Raw genomic sequence first — 22596 nt, forward strand, 5'->3', positions numbered from 1 at the left:
AAGAGGCCGCTGAATTAGTTGAATCTGAAGATTATGAAAGTGAAAATGAGTTATTAAATTCTCAAGTTCGAGACAATTCTCAAAACCATGAAGATAGTGACTCGGATAATTTTCTTTCGGGCGATTCTCAAGATTCTCAATTTGAGGATTCTCACTTTGAAGATGATTAAGAGACAATGACTCAGCATTGTTTTTGTCCAATTTTCATCATTTGCAAGACTTTTCAAGACTATCTTTGTGAAGAATTTCAAGTTTTCATCATGTGGCAGTAACAAATCTCAAGATTCAAAAGTTTCGGCGCTGACAGGATTTTTCTCCAGCCGACTTTATCTCTTGGCAAGAAGCAAATTAGTCAAGATTTTTTTGCAAAATTTAAAGTTTTCCAAAACATTAAAACTTCTTCAAGATAATCCTTTCACGTGGCGTCTCTACAACACCTGTCAAGAAGAGTTTCAATAAAGACTTTTACCAAGCATCATTTTCCTGCAGCAATAAATGTTTTTCAAGATAACCTGACTTTTTCAAGATTTTCAAGCTAGCCTTCATCACGTGGCTTCTGCAAGAATTATAAATTTCAAGACTTCAAAGTTTACAAGTTGCAATTATCAAGCTCCTCTGACAACAAGCAAGATTTTCAAGATAACCTTTAATGAACATTATCGCTTTATCTGCCATTTTCAGAGCAGATCCTCAATAATTCAAGACACGTATCCAAGACAGCCCATCACTTATCAACAACTTTATCTTTTGTCTGTAATGTATTAATATAACGGATTCAAATACATTTGAAATCCGATCGTTTGTATTATAAATATGTATTACTTCTTTTGTTTCGGCAGAGTGTTGAAGTTAGAATTTTAGAGTTTAGTTTTGAGGAAGCAAAACTTTTGTACAAATTATCTTCAATAAAAGTTTCTTCAGCAACTCTCTCATCAACACTCGTAAGTTTTGCCATTATTTCTTTTCAAAGTCTTTACACTATTCAAGTCTATTACATTAATTATTTCAAGTCAATTACTATTTCTTTTATTTATTACATGCTTTGATTACATGCTTTTATTCATCCACTTTTATTTTAACGATCCTACTTTATATGAGAGTGTTGAATTTAGAACTTTAGAGTTTGGTTTTGAGGGAGCAAAACTTTTGTACAAATTATCTTCAATAAAAGTTTCTTCAGCAACTCTCTCATCAACACTCGTAAGTTTTGCCATTATTTCTTTTCAAAGTCTTTACTCTATTCAAGTCTATTACATTAATTATTTCAAGTCAATTACTATTTCTTTTATTTATTGCATGCTTTGATTACAAATTTCAACAATAGTGAAGACTCTTTGCTAGCTTTTTCTAGCAATTTTTTAATTGCATGGATAATGAGTTGGCAATTTCATATCACTACTCCTCCTCCTCCAAAATTCCGAGAATTACAAAGAAAATTTCTTATTAAATGGTGGCCTAGTTTTTCCATCCAAAATATCAGTCCACCAGCTATGCAGATGTGGATCTCTCAACATCCACAATTATGTCAGCCTCAACAACAATCAACATTTTTAACGCAAAAATCAAGACTTCTTGCTGAGTTGGCTCAATGTCAAAACCCTTAAGATATGGACAAAATTATTATGGCTATTGGATCTTCAACATCTCAAAAAGCAGACTCGGACAGCACCAAATCACCGAGTGATCAAGATGAGGATGAATATTTTGTCATGTTCCAAAACCAGATCAATTATGACTTCAATAAAGGTTAATGCCTCAGCATCATTTTTCAACACTTTCGGCAGATCCTCAAGATTTATCCAGCTTCTCTACAACACTTATCAAGAAGAGTTTCAATAAAGACTTTTACCATGCATCACTTTCCTGCAGCAATAAATGCTTTTCAAGATAACCTGACTTTTTTAAGATTTTTCAAGCTAGCCTTCATCACGTGGCTTCTGCAAGAATTACAAATTTCAAGACTCCAAAGTTTGCAAGTTGCAATTGTCAAGCTCCTCTGACAACAAGCAAGATTTTCAAGATAATCTTTAATGAACATTATCGCTTTGTCTGCCATTTTCAGAGCAAATCCTCAATAATTCAAGACACATATCCAAGACAGCTCATCACTTATCAACAACTTTATCCTTTCTCTATAATGTATTAATAGAACGGATTCAAATACTTTTGAAATCCGATCGTTTGTATATAAATATGTATTACTTCTTTTGTTTTGGTAGAGTGTTAGATTTAGCATTTTAGAGTTTAGTTTTGAAGAAGCAAAACTTTTGTACAAATTATCTTCAACAAAAGTTTCTTCAGCAACTTTCTCATCAATACTGGTAAGTTTTGCCATTATTTCTTTTCAAAGTCTTTACACTATTCAAGTCTATTACATTAATTATTTCAAGTCAAGTACTATTTCTTTTATTTATCACATGTTTTGATTACATGCTTTTATTCATCCGCTTTTATTTTAACGATCCTGCTTTATATGGTATTAGAGCCAAGTTGTGTCAATAGAAGTAGTGATTAGAAATTAAAAACCGCACAAAACAACATCCATAACGTAGTACTGTAGTGATTACTGTTCACAAGATATTACTGTTCATCACTATTCACTATTACTGTTTATCAATATTCACTATTACTGTTCATGCACTATAGCAGTTGCTGTAGATTACTGTTCATCTATGCACTGTTCACACTTGATTGAATTAAGGGTTAGATAAATCTAGAAAGTTTTAATCTAGAAGAACTCTAGAATTGATTCTAGGTTACGCTTGGTCAGCCTGGAGGATGCGTTGGTCAGCCTGTTAACCATTGGTCAGCCATGTTAGGTGGTCCTGGAGGTAGTCCCGTACCTTGGTGGTCCCGTGATCTAGGAGAGAAACTAGAACTTTTAGGTTAGAATTATTTTAGAGATGTCTAATTTCTTAAGGAGATTAGGAAGTAACAGTAAGCGAGATGATAATAGTAGCAGTAATGCTATTAGAATTAATAATCAACAACAAAACACTAATAATAATCAAGAATTAATGAAATCTATTAACACTCAAGAGATTAATATGGCAAAAATAGATCAACACTTACATAATTGGAACATACCACCAGTTAAAAAAGACACAATATATCAAATAGGTAGTTTTGAATTTATGTCAGATTACTCTATTAAAACAACAGAAGACACAATAATGATAACCGAAGAAAAGATTGAAGAAATTCAACTTCTTTCTGAAGAAGCAATACATAGACATAGACAAAACAACTATAAATTTTTACACATAGGATTAGTACAAGTAGCAGTAAAACCATTATTTAGATTAGGACAAAACATTCCAATATTAGTAATATTAAGAGACGCAAGAAATTTAAACTTCAATAACTCTTTATTAGCAGTATTAAATTCTAATTTAGAAAGTGGTCCTGTTTATTTTGATTGTTATCCAAACTTTACAGTAGGATTACATGATCCCACAATACTGTCTGCATTAACTATTAATTTAAAAGCTTCTAATCTTACTTATCAAGATAAAGCCCAAACCACTAGCATTAATATATAGAATTTATTAAAGTTATGAATACCACAATAAGTCCAAGAGCCATTAGGATGTCCACCAGGACAACACGTTGAATGGAAGCTGATAAAACAAAACATAAAAACTTTTACACCAAAACGATTAGCTTGGGAAGAATTATTAAACAAACAGATTGGAAATTAGAAAAATTATGCCCTCCAAAATCTTACATGATCAAAATGATTCTGAGATACAACAAATAATACAAGAACCAGATGGCACAAATAGATTAAAATTTAGAGAAACTCCCTTAGAACAAAATCAACCCATAATTGCTAACAAAAATCATCACAACCTAGGATTGAAGAATTACAACACCTAGCCCTTCGTCAACAACTTCAACTAGTAATTAGTATGAGTAAATTATTCCCCTCCTATACCAAACTGCGTATGAAAACACATCAAGTCGCTAGTTCACCACCCAATCAGAAGTATTAGGAAACTATAGTCAAATCACACAATAAACAAAAACCTTTGAAATTAACAAAGAATTATTAAAACAAGAATTCCTACAAAATTTAATAAGAAAAAAGACAAATATTCTTTACAAAATTTAATCCCGAAGAACAAAATACTCTTAGATCTGAATGGTACAATACACAAGAAAAATTAAAACAAAATATTTATTCTTTAATTGGTTAGAAAATAGAAAATGTATACGATTTAAGTGAAAAGAAAACTATTTTTGTTACCACTAATGCGACAAAAAATTGGCAAACATCAACAAATAAAATTATTACATCTGTCATCCACCTTTAGAAGAAATTAAAATAGAACATCAACAAGCAGAAATAATAGCATCACCATTAAAATAATTAATAGAATTGATGATGAAAAAAACAACCAACTTTAAGAGACATTAAAAATATTCAACATCAAAAATTACTCTAATCAAATTCTCACACCATTAGTCAACAAATGAATAGAATAGAAGATAATACTACCACATATCACAAAAATTTCAAAAGCCCTGGGAAGGAGATAGTAGAAAATTTAGGAAATTCAACACCTTTAGGAAATTCAACATCAACTCACCCCTTTATTCACAAAAATATGTTAAACCATTTTTTGAACCCTTTGACATTCCAAAAGAGGAAATTATTAAATTCAATCATCACAACACTATTCTAGAAATATTAGTAAAAAACTAGTGAATTATCATCCTCCAAATCAAACATTAATGTCCTTACAAAATCCGACAAATAAGAATTAAATCAAAATTTTCAAAACTTACTATTAATAAAATGAGAAAAATAATGAAATGCTAAAACCGAAACTATTATCCAAGACCTTCTTTGCCAGATATGCATTTTGAAGATATAACACAACTAGCAAGATCTTCCTACACTGGAACATGAATAGATGAATGGAATATAGACGGAGTAGCTGAACATCAAATATTAAATATTTTACAAGAAATGACTGTGGCAGCATTAACTCATAATCACATGACAACACTGATCATCAAATAGCAAAATATTAGTCTTAGGATTACGGGAATGTAAAAATTGGTGGGATAATGGTTTACAGAATCACATAACATCAAATATTACACGCAACAAAAAAGACTAGGAAAGTCAAAGTAGAAGGTACTCGTCAAGTAGAATATGAACAAGAAGAAGAAGACGCTGTAGCTACATTAATTTATGCAATAACAAAAACTTTGTAGGAGACCCAACAAGCTTTCAAAAAAAATCACAAGAAATATTATCAAACTTAAGATGTCCAACCATGACAGATTTTAGATGGTACAAGGATATGTTTTTACAAAAAGTATTCACAAGAACAGACTGTAGGAAACCCTATTGGAAAGAAAGGTTTCTAGATGGTACCTAGATATTTAGTCAAACTGTCAGAATGCATTATACAAAAAATATGATGGAATATACCTATGAAGACTTAACATATGGAGATTTAATTAGTTTTATTAACAACGAAGCTTTGATAATTGCACTGATTTAAAATTAAAGGCTAAATTAAAAAATGAATTAAAACATAAGAAAACAGAATTAAGTGGATTTTGTAGTCAATATGGTTATGAAAAAATATTACCCCCCTCTATTAAGTACAAAAAGATAAAAAAACAAAAAACAATATAGAAAACCTTATTACAGAAGAGATTATAGATACGAACAAAAACTATGATAAACCTTATAAAAAGAAAAAATCCTCTAACAAGAAAATATCCAAAAAACCTATCACATGTTGGAAGTGTAAATAACAAGGTCATTATGCAACTAAGTGTCCTATGAAAAATCAAATTAAAAATTAGAAATAGATTCAGAATTAAAACAACAATTATTAAAAATTATTCAAACAGACTCTGAAGAAGAATCTTGTTACAATACGATAATGAAGATATGATTTATCAAATTCAAGAAAATTCTTCTGAATCAATGAGTGAGTCGTCACAAGACTCTGATGATTGGATTGCATGGGGCATTGTTACTGTGCAATGAATCAATAAATATGATATCAACATCAGACCTAAGTCAATAAACGTTATCACAAATCAAAGAATTTTATTGAAATTATTGACAAAATTCAGGATAAAGACATTAAATGAGAATATTTATTAAAACTTAAAAAATTAATTTTATCAGAAGAAAAACAAAAAGATGTAGATTCTTATAACTTAAAAGACATATTAAAAGATTTGACAAACAACACAAGTTACTTTAAGTGATTTACAAGAAGAAATCAATATTATGAAAAATCAAGTTAAAGAATTACAAAACGATAATATGAAATCAAGACAGATTTATTATGTTTAAAAGCTCCAAAGAAACTGTGGACAACCATCACACTCAAAATTAGGATTACGATTAAAGAAACTAAGAAGACATTTATTAATGAAATTTCTAGAATTCAATTTCAAAAATGGCATGTTTACATAGGATCAATATTATACGAATTAGATATTATTACACAAGCTTTAGTAGACACTGGAGCAACCAAAAAGTATAAAGAGAAGGATTAATTCCAACCAAATATTATGAGAAAACAAAAGAGAGATTATATGGAGCAAATGGTCAACAATTAAACATTAATTATAAATTATCTAATGCTCATGTTTGTATACAAAATTTTTGTATTAAAAATACCTTTATTTTAGCAAAAGATTTAGATCAAGACGTTATATTAGGCACACCTTTTATTACTCAAATTTACCCTTTTACAGTAAATAATAAAGGAATTACTACAAATATTTTAGGACAAGAAGTAACATTTGAATTTGTTAATCCTCCATTAATAAAAGATATTAGTAAGTTAAAAAACATTTCAATATCTAAGATAAACACTATTACCAAATTAAAGAGTTTAGAAATTGTCCCTACCAAAGAATGGCTCGATTACCACAAAATTTTGGATGCTTGCCTTACAAAAACTTGTTTTCAACTTTTTGCATTAAGATTTCAAAGGTTTCAAAATTATATTTTTGATAAAATGCAAAAATCAAAAAGTTTTTCTAATAGTCTCTCTCATCACAACAACTTTCAGGACACAGATCTATTAGGAAAGAGTGAGAGTGAGGAAAAGATGGGCACTCCTATCAAACCCAAAAACAATCCAAAATCAAAAACATTGTATGCGATGCTACCACCTCAACAACCTATTACCCCACAAACAAAAACTTCATAATCAAGATCCTCAAAACCCAATAAACAGAAAAACATTATCACCCAACCAAACCGGTTTACTCTTCTCGATGAAGAATCTGTTTCTTCATCTCCACCAAGAAATTACCAACAAGCCCTTACAATACCACCATCTTATTCACCTTCTCCGTCAAAACCTACAGACATTAATCCTACTTTTCAATACATTGAGAAAGATGTAACTCAATCAATTTGCATTGTTGAACCTGAATATTGGGGACAAACTATGCAAGAAACTTTATCAAAAATTTTCCCCCCAGATTTTTATTTTATTCCTGATGATTTATTAAAAACAAGAACATTTTATGAATTTATATATAGGTAGATATTATCTATATGCTTCAGCCTTGATGAGATAACAGATATTGAAGGGATTTAATTACACGGTAACTATACTGTTGACAAATATATGTCTTCCATTGACTCCTTGTCATTTGGGTGGCCAAATTGCCTTGCTAGAGGCAAATATTGGTCTGTAAATAGATAGATGATTAATTGTAAATAAATCAGATTCTATTTGCTGTGAACATGATTGAAAACCTACGAGTCACACATAAAAGAATATTGAATTCCAAAGGTTAATATTCCAAGGGTTTATGGAGTGAATTGTCTTATTTTCAAAATTTTAGGCTACGTTTGGTACACTTTTTTTAATAGAATTGCTAAAATCCTATTCTGAATACATTTTAGGATAAGATTATGAGAATGTGTTTAGTACATTATTGGAGAACATTTTCTAAAAATATTTAGATTATTTTTTAACCCCCTACATTTGTTAATTTAGCTAAACACCCCCTATAATAAAAGTTTATGAATTAACAAAAACGCCCCCACTCAACCAATCGACTGTCGAAAGACGATGGTGGCCGTTAGTCACCAAAATGGCACACGACTGGTTGGATCTACCAATCATGCACGATCTTGCCTTTTTTGACCAGATCCATCGTGGATCTAGCTAGAAAAGGTCAGATCTATGGTCAGAATCTAGCCGTCAATGACGGCATCGATCTAGCCGTTTTTGGCCAAATCCACGGTGGATCTAGTCAAAAAAGGCAAGATAGACGTATGACCAATCAGATCCAGCTGATCGTGTGTCGTTCCGATAGTGTCTGTTGGCAAGTGATAGTGGCTTGGGTGGGTGAGGGTTTTTTTTTGTTAATTTATAAACTTTTATTATAAAAGGTAATTGTTAAATGTTTCGAGTTAAATAGAATATGATTGGACTTTGAATTGAATAGTCAAAATATTAAAACAAACACATTTTTCACTAGATTGGATAGGATAGTAAAATAGAATAGAGTATGATAAGTGTACCAAACACAACCTTAGATATCACATCTGGAATCAGTAAAAACAATTTTGATCCTCTTTTATAAATCGAGTTGAGAGAGATGATTTAGGGGTTTTCAGTGAAAGGGACCTTTTGGTAATTTTATCATAAGGGTCTTTTTAATAATTTTATAGAGTAATTAAGTGAGTATAAATTACCCACTTAATCTAGGGTTACCACCTATTGCTATTCATTAAGGGAAAAGGTTTAAAATTATTTTATATTAAACCCTAACCCCAAAAGAAAATCTGATTTTCATAATTCTAAAATCAATCTAGCAATTGATTTTTCCTTTTTGATCCTTTGACATCTTTATGTGGACGAGTTCATGAAATCCTACACCTGGATTGATTTGTGGAAGAATAAATTAAAGTGAAGGAGCCTTCAACGATAGTAAGTTCATTAAACCTTGTATGAATTTACTAATTAAATACATATAATCATAACCCTAATCTTAGGTTTATAAGCATTGAGATTAAAATTTTGTTTTATATTTCCTTGCGTAAATCCCATATTTCCTTACAGACTAGTTGGACAAAAGGATTTATAGCTAAACTCAGCCGAATCAACCTGATAGTTGGTGTTGGTCCAAATTTGATTCATTACACTTAATGAATTCTAGCAAAATGATTCCAAAACCTTGGGATTCGGCCGATTTCGGCCAGTACTTGACATGCTCTAAAATTTTAGGAAATCTAATCTAAGTGTTTTGTATTTCTTTTTTTTTCTTTTTTTTCTGAGAAATGAGAGACATAACTCGAATTCTTGCAAAGTGTGAAGGATGGTGGGAGTGCCAAATACCTTCACATTTGAACCATGAAGGCCTACTCAAGTTGTTACATGAAGAATTATTTATCGACAACAGTTGATATACGTTGAAGCTGATCATGAAGTACGTCACTCATAGATATGATGAGCCCCTTGAAATCAATGATGACAAAGAGTTTGCATTTTTCACTGACATGAAATTGGAAGAGCCCACCAAATACCTTTCGTTGCATGTTACAATGACTAATGTACCCTTTTTCTCAATTTCCAGTAGCAATCACATTTATAATAACAAATGTAACCCAATAATGAATGAAGGAGTCGGTAATGAAGTTATTGATCGGTTTGAGGTGACAGAGCAAGTGGAACATGGTTATGTAGGTGATCTCTATCTGTATGAGTATGATAATGCTCCAGGGTTGGATGATTTGAAAACAGGGATGTAAGATATGCATAATGATAGAGGAGTTGAAATCACAACACCGATTCAAACAGTCCCTATGGGTGATCCAACTAACATTACTCTGTCTCCAATGGTCACACTGACATGCCTGACATCCTTTTGTTTGACCTACGCAATCTGGTTCAAGACCAACACCCATGGTTACAGGGCTTTATAGTGGTAATACACCTGGGGTGCCCATTCCGTCATCAAGTGCCTTATCATTAGATGCCACTTCTACCACAACAATGAGGGTATTTGGGTTGGAATGGTTTACAATTAGAAACATGAGATAAGAGACGGATTGAACCGATTTGAATTACGACAAAAATTTGAGTATAAGGTCACAAGGTCTAGTAACCGTTTTGAGGCCGTTTGCAAAATAATTGTAAATGGCGTGTGGTTGCACTTAGGATGAAATTGACCAATATTTTTGAGATTAGAAAGAGCAAAAGCCAGCATATTTATGCTAGAGATCAACTACTCACTAATCATAGCAATGGTTCTACTAGAATAGTTAGGTTATATGTACTGCCTAAGTTTGATAAGGTCAGAAGGAACCACGGTATATATAAGATGATGTGCTCGAAGAATTGAAGTTAAGTATACCCTACAACAAAGTGTGGTGAGCAAAAGAGTAGGCATTGAATTGTCTGAGAGGAACACATGAGAATTCTCTTGCCAAACTACCTTCATATTATCATATGCTTGTGTGAACTAATCTCGGGACGGTGATTGGTATTATTGTCGATGGGGTAACCGGTTTCAAATGTTCTTCATGGCACTTGGGGCTGCTATCAGAGGATTACGATACATAAGACTTATCATTGTGATTGATGCCGCACATTTGAAAGGAAAGCACATGGGTCAGTTGTTTATGTTGACATGCAAGAATGAGAACGAGAAAATATTTCCTTTGGCATTTGGGTTGGTAATGGACAAACCGATACGACATGATAGCGGTTCTTGTGGAAAATTAAAGGTGTTATTGAGGAAGTTGAAGTACTTGTGATATTGACCAATTATTACACGATATATCATTGAGGTTGATGAAGAAAGTTGTTGAGGAGGAGTTGTCAATATAGGTCTAAGTGACCATGATCTGGTCTTCTTGGGTTCATTCTGTTATTTTAAGAGGTCATTGCTTCTGGCATGTTCGTGTTCCCTCCAAGGCTTCTTAGTCTTGGAGGAAGATTCTCTTCAATCGGGAGTGGTGCAGAGGTCTTTTTATCACATGTATAAAGGATGGGCATGATACCTTCTTATGGCAAGATTTTTGGTCACCGCACGTATAAGTAAATGATCAGATTCGCGCAGCGGAAAAACACAATGAAATAATAATTTCAAAATCGAATCTGTCATTACTCTAAACCCAAAAATCCGAGCAACGATTATAATGTATTTACATGTTAACACGAAACCAGTGTAAACGAACAAATCTATATAAAAACAAATCCATTCAAGGATTAGAATATTTATATATGTTTGGAGGCTCCTTCAAATGTCTCTGATTTGATCTCGCTCTCGATTCAAAGTAGAATCACACTCACGTCGTCCACACGAAGATAATCCGTAGAACCAAAAAAGGATTTGCTAGATCCACTTGATGACTTCAAGTATCAAGAAGAAATAATTTTTCTTCTCCACTGAATGAATAAGAACGTGAGAGGGAGAAAGGTAGGTGGCTACGGTTTTATTTTTATTGAATAATCTTATGTTTGTTTTTAAAAAGTTTCACTTATATAGTGCCACTTAATTAAAACCCTAATCCCATTGGGAATAGCCATGGATTCACATATTAATCCATCCTTGTAATCAAACACCCTTTCATGGTATTTTAATTTTACATAATTATTATCTATAATTAAAATCAATTAATATATATATATAATTTATAATAATTCATTTAAATATATGCGAACACATATTTAAATATAATCTCACTAATTTTAATTTTAATATTAAAATTAAGTATAAGCAACAACCTCAGCAAATTTAATTGCACTGTAAGATTACCAAAATACTATTTCGTCCTAAAAGATGAAAATACCCTTTTCACAAACTGATTCTGAAATTATCTTTTAAGTGTGTTACATGTGGGCTCCTTATTATATTGGTAGTGAGTAGTATTGCGATTAACATCAATTAATTGTCTCACTACTCATAGACCAAGATTGACCCCTAGCAAGGCATCATGGCCACCAGATATATTCGGATTCAGTGAAATAGCTATCTATCAACGATATGGTTACTATGCAATCAAATTCTTTCATCATATGTTACCTCATTGAGGCTGAGGTGTAGAAACAATGTCAACCTCAATTATTCTCGATATCTTTGTATTAAGTTACTAGACCAATGACCGGAATAATAAATTGGATTGAGCAACGACTCAATCCCACTGTGACCACATATTTGGTGTTATTGCCATTTACTGAATTACGTCGTGAGATAACTTCTCCAATACCCGAGAGTGATGAATACTTTGTCAATCTACCATAGTCTTGATACACTCCTCGATGTAGCCAATCACTACCGTATTGATAGCTCTGAATAGAACTATGTTGGGCTGATGTCAAACTACACCAGTCGGTGCACAAAGCGCTCTGGTGATCTCAAGTCTAAGGATCACATGCACCACCATTCGTTAGAAAATTCATTCCATAGACACTAGGGTTACCATCCATATAGAATCCTCTGGTGGGTCTGTCCAGTGAACTTGCCTACAACAAGCACCCATGTGTTCCACTAAGTTATAGGCAAACAATCTTGACAAGTGAGATCAGTCACTGTCTTTTGACAAAATCGTTTAACACTATGATAACCTAACCGTATAATCTGTATCCTTGGTCAGAATAATACTAGGGTTATGAACATTTCTAGAATGGCCACCATATGTGATCATAGGGTTCTCACTATCAAGATTTGAAATACTTGATACCCTCATCGTGGTTCTACCATCCTACGGACATATATCATTACATCTAAGAATGATTTACACGATATAAAATAATGTGCCTTTTATTGATAAATAAACATTATTACAAATAATCAATTTTACAATAAATGATTGGCTTTAGGGCACCTACTCTAACAGCACGATCAATTATGTGATATTTTCTCTTTTCGAATCTTATCCTCCACAGGGCTCCCTTGGGATGCTAGAGTTTTTGATATCATTGTTGATGACATTTGGACCTTTCCTATTCGAAATCTAGCTCTTTAGCCAATTTGGGATTCCATCACTCAGGCTCCAAGATTCAAGATCAACAACTACATTATTTGGAAAGGACACCCTTCCGGCAAGTTCTCTGTTGATTCAGCTTGGAAACTAATCTGAGATAGGCGAGAGGTGAACTCTTTACACCATCTCTTATGGTTTCCAAGGCATATCCCCAAACACTCATTTATCCTTTGGTTGGCCACTCAGGGACTTCATACCATGGATCACCTTTAGTCCCACGACCTCACTGATTTTGCTGACTATGTCCTTTGCGGCTCTAGGATCGAGACACATGAGCATTTATAGCGTTAGTCTAGGGAGAGGTTTCTTCCAAAACCCTCATAGCCAGGCCTCTTTTCTCCTGGATAGCTTTACTCTAGTGGACCGTTCTGCATCATAGACGCAAGGATGACTTCAGACATCTCCTTGCTCGATTAGTCTTTACTGCCACAATTTACTTCATTTGGTGTGAAAGGAATAATTGTGTGTTTAGTCATAAGAGCAAGACCTCGCATGTGATCACCGATGAGATTTTTTCCATAGTCCGAGATCGAGCTTCTAACCTAGCATCCAAGTATGCCATCCATTCTCAGCTTANCGCAAGGATGACTTCAGACATCTCCTTGCTCGATTAGTCTTTACTGCCACAATTTACTTCATTTGGTGTGAAAGGAATAATTGTGTGTTTAGTCATAAGAGCAAGACCTCGCATGTGATCACCGATGAGATTTTTTCCATAGTCCGAGATCGAGCTTCTAACCTAGCATCCAAGTATGCCATCCATCCTCAACTTAGAGCCATTTGGAGCCCATCCGACTAATTGGTGTTGTTTGTTCTAAGCCTGTGCGCTCATGTCGGGCGCCTATGCCCATTTTCTCTTTTCTGTTTGGTTTGAGCCTGCGAGTTCCGTTAGGACACCTATGCCATCTCTCTCCTTGGTTTGGAGCCTATGTGCTCCCATTTGGGTGTTTGTTCCCATCTTTTTGTCCAAAAAAGATGGACACATATGTTCTGGTCTTCTTTAGACCTCTTCTAGGAGAATGCCCCTAGTTTTTGTATAGTTTCTGTTTTTTTTAATGAAATTTACCTTTTTTTAAAAAGGAGATTACCAAAATACCCCTACAACATTAGTGTCCTATTTATGGTGTTAGTAAAAAGGATGGTTTGTGCATATTTTTAGATAATACAGGGGTCCTCTATGTTGAAAGGTCCCAAACTTGACACGCGCATATTTTTACGAAAACACAGGGGTACTAAGGGAAGTTGTCTCTTTTAAAAATATATTTCACTTTTATAAAATAAAAATTTTAGATTGGGGTAAAACGGAAGGGCGGATGAAGCAGATCAAGCTAAAAGGGAGTTCGAGAACGTTGGTTTAGTTGAACTCGAAGCCTTAAACCAAGCCACCCCAAACCCGCCACCCGCTTTATCATTTCGCTTCTCCTCTCTTCTCTGCAGAAGCAGCTTTCTAAGCGCCCTTCCATGGGCTCGACTTCTACCACCTCTCTCTATTCTAATCCCAAGTCCTCTCTCCGCTCCCATCCTTTTCCAAACACCACTGCCTCCTTTTATCATTCTCACAATGCGCCCCGTCCTATTACGGTGCTGTTCAATGGCAGGAAAAGGTGTTTCAGGTTTAGGCGTTTGGTTGTAGCGGTTGCCTCTGGGGCCGAGGGAGGCCCGAGACGGTCAACTACCGGCCGAAGAGTGTATAGACAGTCTCAGAGTGAGAGCGCTTTGACTAGTGCTCCGGTCAAACAAATTGCCTCATTTGTTGTGCCTGCCGTCGTGTTTGTCGCTGGTACTTTTGGTATGGAAATATTGTTAGTTGTTATTGTGGTTGTTTTACCATTACTAGAATTGTGTTGATATTTAGGAATGGAGAACTGCCTATAGGATTGAAGTTTCAATTGGAAGTGTAGTGTTGAATTGAGGTCAATTTCTTGATTTAAAAACTATTTTATTTGGTTTTTGTGGGTGATTAACAATGTCAGAAGGTCCAATATTAAACTCAATTTAACTATGTTTCTCAAAGCAATGCCTCAACCAACAGCTTTAAATCAGAGTCTTCTCTTTGAGGTTTTTCTTTAGTAAGACCGTTCTTAGTTGAACTATATGGCCATGAACAATGTAACCAAGTTATTTTTTTATTGGTAAAGGTTAATCCAATATCTGCTCTTAGTAAGTTTTCATTTATAGTTTTACTTACTCCCATAAATACATATTTTGTGCTCGAGCTTATTACTTCATGTGAAACTTATTAATTTGTATCTATGCCCTTGTTGGTGATATTATTAGCATTCATGCATTATAATCATCATGTAGCTAACTCCTGATTATTTAGGTAACCAACTAGTATAAACATAAGGCAATTTATTTGTTATGTGTCTCGATGCTTGTTCTAATTTATGTCTTCAGCTGACAGTTCTATGGAAATTGGTGGAGAAAATCCTTATGCCTAAACCACAACGACCTTCATCAGGAGAGAATAAACCTCCTGCGGAAGCAGCAGAAGGAATTAAATGGTCTGTTGCTCCAGGAACGAATTTGCTATCAGGTTTCACTGCTAAGTTATTCAGAGAATCAAAGCAAACACTCAATGAATTTGCAAAAGAGCTCAGGTCATTCAGAAGTGTTGACATGTCAGGTGTGCTCAATATATATAAAATTTTTGAGATGAATATCATATCTCAAATAGATTATTTGTTTTCTTTTGCACTACTTTCTTGCTTCAGCCTGATATCAATTTGTGGCTTTAATTTTCTTTCTTTAATGGCTAATCAATTTCTTATAACGAAAGTGTGCTTTCCTTCAATGGAACTTTTGGACAGGACGCAACTTTGGAGATGAGGGACTATTTTTTCTTGCGGAAAGCTTAGGGTACAATCAGGTTAGATTTCTTGAATCTTACTGCTGCTCTTATATTTATGATTGTTTTTCGTGTTTATTGATCATGGCAATAGTTTCTATGGTTTTATTGACTTATCTAACATTGTCACTTTGACTTATTTTCTTGTGCTTCTTTGCCATACTTGGATGCTTATAGCTTATACTGGAAAGCTGAGATGATGTTTCAATTATCTTTATAAATTTATTTAGCATATCCTTGTTATGTCTCAGACTGCAGAGGAAGTAAGTTTTGCTGCAAATGGAATAACTGCTTCTGGAATTAAAGCCTTTGATGGTGTTCTTCAATCAAACATTGCATTACATACTCTTAATCTTTCTGGAAACCCTATTGGAGATGAAGGAGTAAAGGTCAGCTCAAGTCATGTTACAACTGCTTTTAAAATTTAATTTAAATTATCTATCAAGTCTGGAATTGGCCATATCTGAGGATCTCAGGTAAGAAGATATTTTCAGATCATAGTGTTCTGAAATCTGCATCAGGTTGACTAGTGACTTTTTATTTATTTCCATTGAGGTGTATTCTTTTATTCATATTTGGGAGTTGGGGCATGATTCCTTTCAAGAGGCTATTAATTTGTATGGGGAAAGTTTTTATACTAACACCGGACAGTTTGAATCTGGATTTCTGTGTCTTGCTTCCATTATGCTTCTCCCTTTGCAAACTTTTTTTTTTTTTTTTTCAGTTGCTAAAAGTGAAACTATTTGATATTGAAATGTATTGATACTTATGTTTTTAGTCTGTAGATTGCTGTTATAATTCTTCTGTTACTTTTCTTTGTAATTGTCAATCTCAAATTTACCCTTCATAATGATGTATGGCTATGAGTTTGGGTCTTCACAATGTAGAGACGCATGGTAACCCAGTCAATAAAGAATCCTCACCCAGGATGAAGTTACTAGGATTACCAATCATCCTGAAGCATAACAAAGTAACTTTTCGAGGAAGCTTTTAAAAATTATTTATTACATTTTGCACAATGTCTCTATACAAAAAGAAATTTAGCTCTGGAAATCATCTTTCTGAATCTTGATGCTTGTTCTATCCAGAATGCAATTTTGAAAATTATTCAAAATAATGTTGTAGATGTCCAGTGTGTGATATTGAGTTGACTTTTGTTGTTAGGATTCTATGCATGCAGATAGAGTTGTGCCATTCTTTGAGGTTTCACCTTAGTAATGGTCATGAGTAAACAATTTTACTCTGTGACTTATTTCACGCTGAATCCTTTTTCAGTTTTCTGTATTTTCATTTTGTCAGCTCTGGCTACATACGATATTAATCATGTTCATATGTGAGAGTACCCTATGGGCTTAGTTTTGAATTTTTATCCTCCACTTATTGTGTAGATATTTGTGATACTTCTTATGTGCTCCAATTTGGGTTCTCTATCAATTTTTGCAGTGCCTATGTGATATATTGGTGAACAATTCTGGTATCCAGAAGCTCCAACTGAATAGTATTGACTTGGGTGATGAGGTTAGCTTATTTTCACATGAGAAACTAGTCAACTGATAAGTCTATTCAAGGGCCTCAAAGAGAAAAATGTCCTTTTAAGCAGTGATATGCCTGGTCTGTAACTACCTTCTCTGTGCAGGGTACGAAGGCTATTGCCGAGTTGCTGAAGCAAAATTCAAGCTTGCGTCATCTTGAACTGAACAATAATATGATCGAGTATTCTGTATGCAGAACATTCTTTTTTTTTTTTTAATAATTTTTACATAGATCTAATTCAAAAAAGTTGTGAAACTAATATGGCTTTCGACCCCTTTTTGGAAATGGAGTAAGGGGTTTACAGGTCTTGCAGAAGCTCTTCTAGAGAACAATACGTTAAGGAGCTTACATCTTAAGTGAGTAAAGTTATTGCATGTTGTTGCCTACAATTGTTATTATCATTATTGTTATTGTGTCAGCTTCATGCTAGTTTAAATAAATTCCATTTATCCATGCATTTTTTTATTCAACTGTTAATATCCTAAATATATTTCACTTTCAGTCGTAAGATTAAAAATTTATGGTAATGCACTTTCCTTTTGTTGCTTTTGAAATTATGCTAACATCTGTTATTACTCAAGTGGCAATTATGGTGGTGCACTGGGAGCTAATGCTTTGGCTAAAGGGCTTGAAGGGAACAAGTCATTACGGGTACAAGTCTTATTAACTTTGGTTTTTTTTTTTTTTTTAATTTATATTCTTCTTTCTGTTTCACATAGATTTCTTTTATTACTTATGGTTTATTAAGGAGTTTCACATTATTTCTCCTGGAAAAATGGTCTATCAAGTTTTGTGAATATGATATTCATGCAAACATAAACCAGATAACTCTGATTCATAGATGAAGTTGATGATTAAAATTATGCAATGATGCATCTGAATGCACTGTTTGGTTATCCTATTCTGGCCGAGTTCTGTATTTTTTCTTGTCCTTGTTGAAGCTGTTTTTTCTTTTATTTTCTTTATTTTCTTTTGCATTAATAGTGAAAAATGAGTTGAAGTCAACAAAAAGAACTAGAAGACCTCCTACAGAACCAAAGCCCTAAGAAGGGGTGAACAGCCCATATGGAGACTATTATAAACATATGTCTACATCCGGAATTGAACCATCCCCTTGATAACAAAGAAGACTCTTCTATATACAAAAATCAGCGCAACACATTTTCTCTTTAGATGTATAAAGGGGAAAGAAGAATCTTGAAACTCCTTTGCCACCGAAGCCCAAATTGATGCATGAAGATGAATTTTGGCCACAAACTACCAGATTTCTCTTCTTTTTCATCAGAAAAATTTTGGCTGTTTCTTTTTTGCTAAATTGCCCAAAATATGGTCAGTACTGGACATTTTCACATGATCTTGGCTTTCTTTACCCTTCCAAAGGGCAAAAATGTTTAATGAATCCCAAGTATCTCGACAGCTAGACTGACCCAAGCAATTTTGGTTGCTTTGCATAATTTAAATTAAAAACAAGCTACTTGACTTCGTGGTAAGAGATGGTTTGAAGTCCTTGATACTGGGTTGAAAATACAAGAATGATATTTGGAGTCAATATTAAATTTGCAACTGCATTTCTAATCTAGGAGGAATACTGTAATTGAGAACATTGAGAGTTTGGTAGATAAGCAATATTGAGAGTCGTCTGTCATTGTTAATATGATTAAGTCTTGACAACAGAAGAATAGATAGTTGTTTTGCATACTTTTTGTTCATTTATCAATATGAAGAATGAAGACTCCCACTTTAGCCACAGATTATTTATAGTTATTGAGCCATAAAGACAGTCCAAATCTGTGAACTCTACTTCGATCTTACCAGGAAGTGTGAACATCACATAGAAAATTCAGTGAACAAGCTTGATTTCATTTTACAGGCTATGAAATTAATGGCTAAATTATACAGGAACTTCATCTTCACGGAAACTCCATTGGAGATGAGGGAGTTCGTGCTTTGATGTCAGGTTTATCTTCACATAAAGGTTCGACATTTTGCTATAACAAATTGACACTAAAAGTTACATAAGTTTCTCACTATATAGTCTGCAATTCAAATGTATTGCACTTAGTCTCACATAGTTTACATGCACTTCAGGGAAAATTGCAGTTCTAGACCTTGGCAATAATTCTATCAGTGCAAAAGGTGCCTTTCATGTTGCAGAATATATCAAGAACAGCAAGAGCGTGTTATGGCTGAATCTTTACATGAATGACATTGGTGATGAGGTATAAGTTTTCTCAATCGTTATGTTTGTAAGTTTCTTGAGTATGCCGTTAATCATTTTAAGTTTAGTATAGTTTATGTAGACTTCTTTGAGATGGATTGACAGCAATAACAGGGAGCAATGAGTTTTGACAGAATTTTATTTGGATGTAAGGAAGTTCATATGGAGGCTTCTTGTTCAGGAAAAAAAAAAATCATAACTTCATATATTTGACATTCTGATAGATTAAATTACTTAAAACTGTAGATTTGCACTTCTTTATTGATATTAATTGCTGACAATTTATCAGGGAGCTGAAAAGATTGCAGATGCCCTTAAGCAGAATCGATCAATAACCACCATAGACTTGGTGAGATGAATCTGCTTTTCTACTTAACTGTATTTGTATCTTTCAATTGCTTTTTAGGGGTCTTTAACAAACCATATCTGAGGGAGCAAAATGGTGAATATATTACAGGGGGGAAATAACATACATGCCAAAGGGGCAAGTGAACTGGCCCAAATTTTGAAAGATAATTCAATCATTACAAGTGTAACTCCTCTACTATCATTTTGATATATTTTGTTGGTATAATTTATTATTTTAGACATGATGATGCAGTTCCTCTCTCTCTCTCTGTCTCTCTCTCTCTCTCTCTCACACACTCACACAGTTGGATCTTTCTTATAATCCCATTGGAACTGATGGCGTAAAGGCTTTATCAGAAGTTCTAAAGTTCCACGGAAACATAAACACCCTAAAGCTCGGTTGGTGTCAGGTGAGTCTGTGTTTGTGAGCCTCTCTTGTCTATTTCATGAATTTTGTTTTACACTTATGACATGAAAGTGCTTGCAGATTGGAGCAAATGGTGCAGAGTCTGTTGCAGACATGTTGAGATATAATACCACCATATCTGTTCTAGACTTGCGGGCTAATGGACTTAGAGATGAAGTTCGTTCCTAACTGATAGTAATCTCTTTTTCTTGTTTTGGGCCACTTTACATATTATGTCACTTTCTCCATTGTGCATTGATTCTTTGCAGGGTGCAAAGTGCCTGGCTCGCAGCTTTAAAGTGGTCAATGAAGCTTTGACATCACTTGATTTAGCATTTAATGAAATAAGGGTAAAATATGTTTTTCACTTACTTTTTTTTTTTTTTTTTTTTCACGAAAAAAATTTCATTTTCAAAGCAACAGTATCCTTCTCATGTTGGGTTTGTACACAGGATGATGGGGCTTTTGCTATTGCTCAAGCACTCAAGGCCAATGAAGATGTGGCAGTCACATCTCTAAACCTTAGCAATAACTTCCTTACAAAATTTGGACAGGTAAATGCTTCTTTTTTTAGTCTTTGATCAAATATATATTATGCAACACCTTTCACGTTGGTATTTTCTGTTCATTCTTGGTGCATAAGTTTCATAATGGAAGTTTTTATGTCATGCAGAGTGCTCTCACAGATGCAAGAGATCATGTATTTGAAATGAGTGAGAAAGAAGTCAACATTTTTTTCTAGGAGATTATTCACATAGTGAAAAGTAGTTTATGGTTATGTATTAGAACAGGTCCCATTCTTTTTGTTTATTCTTGTGCCGGCAAAGTAAACTCTATCTTTCAAGTTAGATACAGGTGGTCTTACTAACATCCACTACCTGAGGAAAATATGGAATTTTGACATTGAGGAATTGTAGTTAGCTTTACAATAATATTTTTATGATTTTTCTTGAAATTTTTTGTTCTTTATTGGTAGAGTTTGAGATTGTTTTCTCAGCTTCTCCTCTGTCAGTCTGCTCATTATCTTCTTGATTATGATTGTGAGAAGTTCCATTATTCTTTAAATGTCATGTGTGAAGGTAACTATGCTCATGAGTTCCTGGTTTGGTTAACTTAGTCTATTGGCTTCTGGACTAAGTCAGTGAGCATTTTGCAGTTGTCCCTGCATTATAATGCTTTGGTTGGGATCTTATATGCTGGAATTATTCTAGCATGTCTAATGTAGTTATAGAGATTCTAAAATTGCATGCTGACCTTGTTAACAATTGATACCGATAAGCGAATGGACATACTATTTTAATTTATCGTCTGTGTATACTAGTCAAGCTGACCAGAAGAAGAATTTAATTTATTTTGATACGTCAGAGATATATGAGATGAAGTATTCCTGCTTAAGCTATTGAGTGACTGTAAGAGACAAGGATGATTACTGTGGAGAGTTAAGTTGTTTATTGTTCCTGTTTGCTTTGATGGTAATAGAGGCTTGCACATAATCTGAATAGCACTTGCTGTTTGAAGTTAGAACTTTTACAACTCTTCCAAAACTTTCTCTTCTCCTGTCAGTGTGAGCACCATTTAAGCATTTGGATCCATTTTTTGTGACATTTAAATATCCTAATTTTGAACCTAACTCGGTAGCCATCCAAACGTTTGATGTCAGGTTTCTTACTTTTACTCTCCAATCCATGTTAATGCAGTGGCTAACTGAATTGGAGGACAGTAGTCAACGAAGTGTTTTCTTAATTACTGTGATGATTTATGTGGTAATGTTCTACTCATGAGTCATGTTCATACTTGATGGTTCAATGCCTTCATTATTTAGACTGATTAGCCGGTGTTAATCATAATCGTTACTCTATTTGTGGTGGTGGTGGTGGTAAAGAGGCCAAACATGTGATTCAGTGTGTATTAGTTGGCGGGTGGGTGCTGGGCATATTTATATATGAATGTGGACGTCATATATACAAAAGCCAATACAGAGGCATGTTAATAACTGGTGTCATGACTTCATGAATCACAAGTGGCATCTCTACTCGATGCCTAATGCCTGCCGTATTGGGAACGCCTACCTAATTTCATTTGCACCGCATAAAGGTTGGTTGCTGTTGGGGTCTTCAATATTCATGTCCTGCCTAGCTGTCTTTGAAATCAGCGCTCTTGTTGTTACTTGAGTTATGGACTTATCTTACACGGCCTCTGGTCGCCTTCGGAAATAATGCCAGCCAGTGTTACGCTTATCCAAG

At 34.0% G+C, this 22596-nt stretch overlaps 1 protein-coding gene across 2 annotated transcripts; it reads left to right on the forward strand.

Annotated features, from left to right (window-relative positions):
- Nucleotides 1-14319: 14319 nt before the first annotated feature.
- Nucleotides 14320-21453, forward strand: LOC116144046 (protein NLRC3). 2 transcript variants are annotated; one of them, XM_031429503.1, is made up of 17 exons: nucleotides 14320-14789; nucleotides 15405-15626; nucleotides 15811-15869; nucleotides 16100-16237; nucleotides 17292-17366; nucleotides 17485-17568; nucleotides 17676-17737; nucleotides 17963-18032; nucleotides 19281-19356; nucleotides 19470-19600; nucleotides 19889-19948; nucleotides 20057-20131; nucleotides 20253-20357; nucleotides 20435-20530; nucleotides 20623-20703; nucleotides 20806-20907; nucleotides 21027-21453. In XM_031429503.1, the coding sequence occupies exons 1-17, from the start codon at nucleotides 14462-14464 to the stop codon at nucleotides 21093-21095; spliced, it is 1833 nt and encodes a 610-aa protein (XP_031285363.1). In that variant the 5' UTR covers nucleotides 14320-14461; the 3' UTR covers nucleotides 21096-21453. The 2 variants fall into 2 exon arrangements, with proteins under 2 accessions (XP_031285363.1, XP_031285364.1); XM_031429504.1 differs by having other exon boundaries at nucleotides 14684-14789; nucleotides 15398-15626; nucleotides 21027-21449.
- Nucleotides 21454-22596: the final 1143 nt, after the last annotated feature.

This window comes from Pistacia vera, unplaced genomic scaffold, assembly GCF_008641045.1.
Source record: "Pistacia vera cultivar Batoury unplaced genomic scaffold, PisVer_v2 Contig437, whole genome shotgun sequence".
Taxonomy (NCBI): Eukaryota; Viridiplantae; Streptophyta; class Magnoliopsida; order Sapindales; family Anacardiaceae; genus Pistacia; species Pistacia vera.

Excerpts from the sequence above, each read along its gene's own strand:
- LOC116144046 (XM_031429503.1), top strand. The coding sequence starts at position 14,462 with ATGGGCTCGACTTCTACCACCTCTCTCTATTCTAATCCCAAGTCCTCT. Across the intron at positions 18,033-19,280 it reads AAGGGAACAAGTCATTACGG|GAACTTCATCTTCACGGAAA; the intron begins GTACAAGTCTTA and ends TAAATTATACAG. Across the intron at positions 20,132-20,252 it reads ATAATTCAATCATTACAAGT|TTGGATCTTTCTTATAATCC; the intron begins GTAACTCCTCTA and ends ACACTCACACAG.